The 7061-nt window shown below is 49.8% G+C and overlaps 1 protein-coding gene across 10 annotated transcripts; it reads right to left on the minus strand.

Moving 5' to 3' along the window:
* Positions 1-734: 734 nt before the first annotated feature.
* LOC471979 (HLA class II histocompatibility antigen, DO alpha chain) lies at positions 735-6189 on the minus strand. Of its 10 annotated transcripts, XM_063812859.1 has the most exons (7): positions 5999-6152; positions 5625-5715; positions 4556-4947; positions 3854-4135; positions 3623-3758; positions 2281-3384; positions 735-2044 (listed from the first exon to the last, which is right to left on the minus strand). In XM_063812859.1, the coding sequence occupies exons 1-6, from the start codon at positions 6078-6080 to the stop codon at positions 3381-3383; spliced, it is 987 nt and encodes a 328-aa protein (XP_063668929.1). In that variant the 5' UTR covers positions 6081-6152; the 3' UTR covers positions 735-2044; positions 2281-3380. The 10 variants fall into 10 exon arrangements, with proteins under 10 accessions (XP_063668929.1, XP_063668933.1, XP_063668932.1 ...); XM_063812863.1 differs by lacking the exon at positions 5625-5715 and having other exon boundaries at positions 4556-4804; positions 5999-6189; XM_063812862.1 differs by lacking the exon at positions 5625-5715 and having other exon boundaries at positions 3685-3758; positions 4556-4804; positions 5999-6156.
* Positions 6190-7061: the final 872 nt, after the last annotated feature.

Here is a 7061-nt window from a genome sequence, read left to right on the forward strand (position 1 = left end):
ATATAGTCACATTAAAAGAAAGGGCATGGGAAAGGGGGCATGATGTTCTTTGAGGATGAAAAAAATCTAAATCCCCCTCTTCCACAGCAGGAGGTAAAGAGATAAAGCCTAAAGCTGAAAAATCTAGATGTAGCAACACAAACATGTTATTTAGAGATGGGAGGTTAATACCAACAAAACATATTAGAACAATTGAAAGTTATTTTCTGTAAGGGTGAGGATATGGTGGGAGAGGGGGCTGGAAACTGGTATTTCTGTAGCAAATATTGTAGAAATATTTGACTCTTTAAACTATAACATAATTTGGTTAAAAATTAAAACCGAAAGAGAGTGGATGGGAAGAGGGGATCTGGAGGCAGTCCACGCAGACACTCTCAGAGAGCGTGACCAGGAGGAGCTTGGGTGGAAGGGAGACTGGGTCAAGGACAGACAGAGGATTTGATGTTCTTGTTATATAGGAGAGATGACATGCTTATGATTTGTAGGGTGACCCTGCAAAAAGGGAGAGTTTGGATACAAAGGACAGGAGACTACTGGATGTCTGTTCTAAAAGAGAGTGAAAGATCAAGAATGCAGGAGGACAACTTGTTTTTTAAAATAAAAGACTACGTACTTTGAGACTAGAAACAAATGTGAGTATACACACAGATGCATAAATCTAAAAGCTCTGGAATTACTCCTAGAAGTTCCAGTGACTTCAGGGTAGTATATGCAACAGTGAAAAAAAAAGCATATTTCTTTAGTCAAAAGAACACAATTTTAATGACTTTATCAAGCCTTAGGACAGAGATGAGAGAAACACCTTTCCAATGATGCATCAAGTTAACGTCTAAGCAAAAGATCAGCAGAGATCAGAGATTGTTGGGTACACACGTATCTTGTGATGTCTTCTGAGAACCAACTTATTCCTCTTTCTCTGAGAAGAACTTGACCCCTCGCCCTGGGGCTGAGTGCTTGGCAGCCACATTTGTGTTGAGATCTTGATTCCTGCTCTAACTACACAGGGCTGGGATGGACACCTGCTCCAAGTTTGGCCAGTCATTTATTTTTCCAGTAATTTAAAGCTGTGACTAGGAGACACAGCCTCTGTGGGTTGTGAGGGTTGAGATGATATAAACTCAGGAGCTGTCGGGTGGACATGTTCACTGAGAAGGACAGTCAGTCCACAGAGAGAGAACACCGCTAACATGCAGGGGGGTCTAGAGAACACAGACCATGTGGATCCGAGAGTGTTGGAGGGGCAGCTCTAGCTTCTCTGGGCTTTTCGGATCCGAGTTCTGTTCCTGGGAGGCCTGGCTAAAATCTACCCTTGGGCCCTGCACTCCTCCCCATGGCTATATTGCAAATATCCTATACTTTGCATGTGATCACACAAAGAGGGTTTCTGTTACTGGCACACAAAAAGTTTGCCTGAGATGATTCTCCTCCACTTCCATCAGGGTCTTCTAGTCATTGATTTCAACTTATTCTCTCTTAAGAAGCCCATTGAGTCCCCATAATCTCTTGGTTTCTTTCTTTTCCAGGACCAACTGCTCACAGTTCAAACCCTCATTTTGCCTCTATTTACTTGTACCTTGATTGGCTGATGCCCTAACAGACCCAGGTTCTTCAGAAAGCCTTCCTAGTCCACCTCAGACCTTGGGGATCCCCCTTTCCCATGACCCCCAGTGGCACCTGATTACGTCACTGGGTTCCAGTTACCAGACCACAGCCAAGGTCCAGGATGGCTGCATCAGAGTCATCCAGAGCCGGTTAAAAATGACAGCCTCGGCTGGGCACAGTGGCTAATGCCTGTAATTCCAGTACTTTGGGAGGGAAGGTGGGTGGATCACGAGGTCAAGAGATGGAGGCCATCCTGGCCAACATGATGAAACCCCGTCTCTACTTAAAATACAAAAATTAGCTGAGTGTAGTGGCGCACACCTGTAGTCCCAGCTAGTCAGGAGGCTGAGGCAGGAGAATGGCTTGAACTCAGGAGGTGGAGGTTGCAGTGAGCTGAGATCATGCCACGGCACTCCAGCCTGGTGACAGAGTGAGACCCCATCTCAAAAAAGACAGCTTCCCTGTTGCTGCCCCTTGCACCCCCGAGATTCTAATTCAGTAGGTCTGGGTGATGACTGTTATTTTTATATTTTATTTATTTAGAGACAGGGTCTCACTCTGTCACCTAGGCTGGAGTGCAGTGGCGCAATCTTGGCTCACTGCAGCCTTGAACTCCTGGGCTCAAGCACTCCTCCAGCCTCAGCCTCTCGAATGGCTGGGAATACAGGTGCGAGCCACCATGCCTGGTTAATTTTTAAATCTTTCTTTTTAGAGATGGGGTCTCTCTATGTAGCCCAAGATGGTTTCCACCTCTTGGCCTCAAGCAGTCCTGTCCCCTTGGCCTCCCAAAGTGCTGGGATTACAGGAATGAGCCACTGCACCAGGCCAATGCCTGTACTTTTAAAAGGATCCCAAGCAGTTCTTATGTGCATTCTGGTTTGAAAACCGTGATCTGTATTGCTCATTTTGGTCTTGACATAAACTATGTGGTATGGTGATTTATCTCTTTGTATGTTTTAAATTTTGTTCACAGAAAAGTAGACCAAAATCTTCTAGGCCACATATTTAGAGTGTGTCTAGGTGGACCTCCCCTCTTACGAGATACCTTGCAGACCGACTCTACCACCTCCTACCTAACATGACTGACTCCACTGAGGGAAGTGGCCACCTTATCCAAGCCTTGTGCCTCTCTTTATCATGCATGGGACTCTAGGGAAAGTAGAAAAAGGAGATAACATCATGGCAGGATACCAGTGGCCTCTTCATACAGAGTAAACCCAGGCAGGAGTGGAGTCCCCATGAGCCTGTCCTGTCCCAGCACCCTTCAGAACTGTTGTTAGCTGAGGGGGTCATGAGGAACAGGATAATCTGCATCCCTTTCAGGGTAAACCTGAACTCAGGAGGCAAATTTCATGAAGTCCATGTGAAATGGCTCATTCACAAAGTAACACACAATGGGCCAAATGGAGCACACTTGTGTGGGCCCCAGGACGGCTGCCAATCCCCAGCACCACATGCCTCACCCCTGGAAGAACTGGCCAAGGCCTAAAAAGGACACAGTGCAAACACCACCAAAGCATTTAGTGCTGCCAGCCAGAGCTTTGGGTAGAGCAAGAATGTGTGTGTGTGTTGAATGGGAAGGGAAGCTAGTAGGTGTCCAACAAACCCTGCCATGAATACTGGGGCCAAAAAAGAGGGGACCCGTAGGACAGATGTTGATCCCACTCAAAGTCAGCACAGCGGGATGCACTTAAAAGGCACTGAGCATGCAGGGGCTGTCACAAACCCATGAGGATATGCAGGGTGTCTCCCACAAGTCATTTCTCTCAGAAGGATCATTACCTAAAATAGCAGAAAACATACGATCGAGGTTGCTCAATTTCAATATGCTGGGATCCTATCTCTGAGTGCCCACCTCCCCCAAAACCTCACTCTCTCACCCCACCTCTGCTTCTTTTCTCCCTGCCCATTTCTTTCCTGACTTCTTTCCCCACAACAGAATCTCTGATTCTCCACCCACGTCCTGTTCAGAGTCATCCACTTTCCTCCCCCACCCCCCAGACTCCCGGGGCCTCTGCACCTGGGGACACTGGACACATATGTGCCCATGATGATGAGGACGGTGCCCACGAGGAAGCCTACCAGGCCGATGGCCAGGCCCAGGGCACAGACCAGGGTCTCCATGGCATCTGGTGGTGGAATAGGCACCTGGAGCTCTAGGAGAGAAAGGAAGGAGTTGGTGGTATATGAAAGGATTCTAGAGTAAAGGAAACCTGGGGCCAGGAGGGTGCATGGGGAGGGGGCTCCGTACCCCAATGCCTGAGGAGTGGTGCATCCAGGCCCCAGTGCTCCACCTGGCAGTCATAGACGTCCTCGGCTGAGGGCACGAAGGGCAGGTAGTGGAACTTGCGGAACAAATGGTCAGGCTGGGAATAGAAGCTGGTCTGGGCCACTCCCTCAGTGACAGTTTGGCCATTGCGCAGCCAGGTGATATTGATCACAGGGGGGAAGATGTTGTCCACGATGCAGATGAGGATGTTGGGCTGGCCCAGCTCCACCCGAGACTTGGGGAGCACGGTCACCCGTGGAGGCACTAGGAGGAATGGGCCCTGAGTCCACAGGCTCATCCCTCACCCCAGGGCCTTACTAGGACTGGGATTAAGGGACATTCCCCCTTTGTAGCCATCTGTGGGCAGAGGATGCTCTGGGGTATCCACTGGGGCAGGAGAGGAGGGAAACAGAGGGAGAGGAGACTGGGGAGGGAGTGGGGACGCCAGGAGCTCCTATATTTGACTGGTCCCTGGGCGGGAGTCCGGGTGAGAGGTGTCATTCCTCAAGGAGAGGGGTGCCAAAGGGGTCTGGGAAGACCTGGAGCCTCCTGGGAAAGAAAGGGACAGGGCATGACAGGCGCGGGCGCTGAGAGCGCGCCCCAGAGTGATGGGAGCCTAGGAACTGGGAGGAAGTTTCTCTGGACCTTCCCGCCTGACTGGGTGGGCAGAGGGAGGGCCGGTACCGTTGATGGCTCTGCTGCGGTTGGAGCGCTCCACCAGGATGTCCAGATGGGCTTTGATTGCGGCGATGCCGGCCAGCCCGCCCTGCGGGTCAAAGCGGGCAAAGTCGCCAAACTCAGGCAGACGCCACACGGCCTCGCTTTTCTTCAGGTCCACAGAGAACAGCTGTTCCCCATCAAATTCATGGGTGAACTGGCCCGAGGCGCCGTAAGACTGGTAGAAGGCGGGTCCGTAGGAGCCCATGTGGTCAGCTGTGTTTGGCGAGTTCAGGGTCAAGGAGAGAGAAAAAAATGTGTCTGTCTCATCCACAATATGTGATTGTTGAGTCCCTGAGCCTGGGCCCCGTCCTGGGTTCTGTGTGGGGACAGAGTCCTGTTCTGACACTGGGCTGGCCCTGGGAGAGAGAAAGGGAGAGAGAACAGGAAGAAAGAGGCTCATCCCAGCACACTGCAGTCGGCACAGAGACAGTGCAGTCTGGCATATCAGGATGGGAAGAGGAGGGACTGCCTAAAATCATGCTTGGGGTTCCAGAATTTAAATCTTGGCTGTGGTCATCTGCTCTGGCTGTGTTGTCAGGCCCTGTGTTGTGAGCTGGTGGGACTGTGGGGGTGGGATGAGGAGGAGTGATTAAGGACAGGAGAGTAGTGGAGCTTTGCACAGAGATGCAGTGCAGGTGGGTGTGAGGGGAAATAGGCCACGGCTGGCAGGGGTAAGAATTAAGGTTAGTGACCCAGAGACCAAGGGGATAGGAAGAGGAAACTCAAGGCATTACAAAGAGCACTGGACGAGGAGTCAGAAGTCAAGGTTCATGTCCCAATTCCTCCATCTCAGAGCATTATGACTGAGTGTGGCTCTTCTATAACTGTTGTCTAGTTTTCTGGAAGTTAGTGATTAAGTTTTAATTCTTGTAGAACTCTATGAAGTTGTTTGAGCAACAGTTATTGAGGAACTAGCATGCACCCAGCACAATGGTGGGCCAGGGAAATAAAAGAAAAAAAAGATGAACCATCTGTAGACCCGCACCCCAGCTCATGTCTCCCGAAGAACAAAGACAGGTAAATAGTTAACTACCGGCATGGGCATAAATACTGCAACAGAACTGGACTTGATCGGGCACATTCCAGGCCAGGGGTGGTAGAGAAATCAGGGTGCTTGCTGGCATCTGTTGGATGGAGGTTTGGGTCTCAGGAAGGAGGAAGGAATGAGGAGAAATCTGAACGTCAGCAAAGGCTGACTGGGGCACCTGCGCAGCTGACCGAGCTGCATCTTCATTTAGGTCCAGAGTGGATGTGACAGAGATGAGGGGGATTGGGTGTCTCTTGGTGAAGGAAGTTGCCCATAAACCAGAGAGCGAGAGGAACAAGCATCCTCCATGCCACCTCCTCATGTAACCCAACTCCGTAAATCTCTGCTCCCCGCCGCACCCTCCTCGCCCTCGCACTCACCCTTGGTGGCCCCTGCCTCCTGCGGGCTCAGGAGGGTCATCAGGGTGTGGAACCCCAGGATCAGCCCTGCTCTGAGGGCCATTACACTCTGGTGCTTTAATCAAATCAGTCTCAGTCCGTGTGGTGAGGACAGGAACAAGGCGGAGGTAAAGAAGAAGAAAACAGATTCGAGGATGGGGGCGACCCCTGCTGTCTTCAGCCAATCACAGAAATTCTCTGAGTGAATGTATCTGTTGCTGGGTAAAGAGGGAAAGAGCCGGGGTGAGAAGGTGGAAGGATTCACTGGGCCCCCAGGAGAGGCCAAAGGAAGTTTTGGAGGATGGGAGGGGCTTGGACCAACTATTACCACGTCCTCCAAGAAGGGACCCCCTGAAGAGAGAGAAAAGGCCGTCAGAGCACCGCGCAGCTGAGCTCCAACAAATCCTCTCTATGTCGATCTGCGATGCAGGGAATCCTACTTTCCCAAGAAGTTTCCGTGGACAAATTTTGAGTTAGAAAGTAAAATAAACTTTACCAATAATCTTTAAAAGGAAAACATTGGCTACACAATGGAATAAAAACCTCTTAAAACTTTAAATCACTTTCAAATATGTTATTTTATTTTTCTTTTATTATTATTTAATTTCATTGTGTAAGAAAAAATGTGTAATTGTTGGAGTTGTTTGGTCTAAAGAAAAGTGTAAAGAGCTCCCGTGGACTCCCCGAGGAGGGCAGAGGTGCTGGTCCTCTCTGTTGGTCCCTCCAGGACCCGGGCACCTCCTCCAGGCTGACACAGGCTGGAGGACGGCATCACCCTTGCCTTTGGCTTCTGGTTGGGCTCGGCTAATAAGAGGCACTGGGAGAATTTAGTCCAGTATATATATTAAAAAAACAAAACAAAACAAAACAACAACAACGTAAAGCTAACGTCTGTGTAAAGAGAAATCTAACCAAATTAGGCCATGTGTCAAAGACCATGAAATCGATGATTTTCAACTTGGAAGGAGCTAGGAAATCATGCGGGTCTCTGGTTCCAAATGAGAATCACCTGGGGGGTTCGTTATACTACGTGTTCCTGAGTTTC

This window comes from Pan troglodytes, chromosome 5 (genome assembly GCF_028858775.2).
Source record: "Pan troglodytes isolate AG18354 chromosome 5, NHGRI_mPanTro3-v2.0_pri, whole genome shotgun sequence".
Taxonomy (NCBI): Eukaryota; Metazoa; Chordata; class Mammalia; order Primates; family Hominidae; genus Pan; species Pan troglodytes.

What these genes read in the sequence shown, in the direction of transcription:
- LOC471979 (XM_063812859.1), bottom strand. Translation starts at nt 6,080, where the DNA reads ATGGCCCTCAGAGCAGGGCTGATCCTGGGGTTCCACACCCTGATGACC. An exon ending in CCGCAGCAGAGCCATCAACG is followed by an intron (nt 4,136 to 4,555) that starts GTACCGGCCCTC and finishes CATTCCTCCTAG; the next exon opens with TGCCTCCACGGGTGACCGTG. An exon ending in ACCACTCCTCAGGCATTGGG is followed by an intron (nt 3,759 to 3,853) that starts GTACGGAGCCCC and finishes TTTCTCTCCTAG; the next exon opens with AGCTCCAGGTGCCTATTCCA.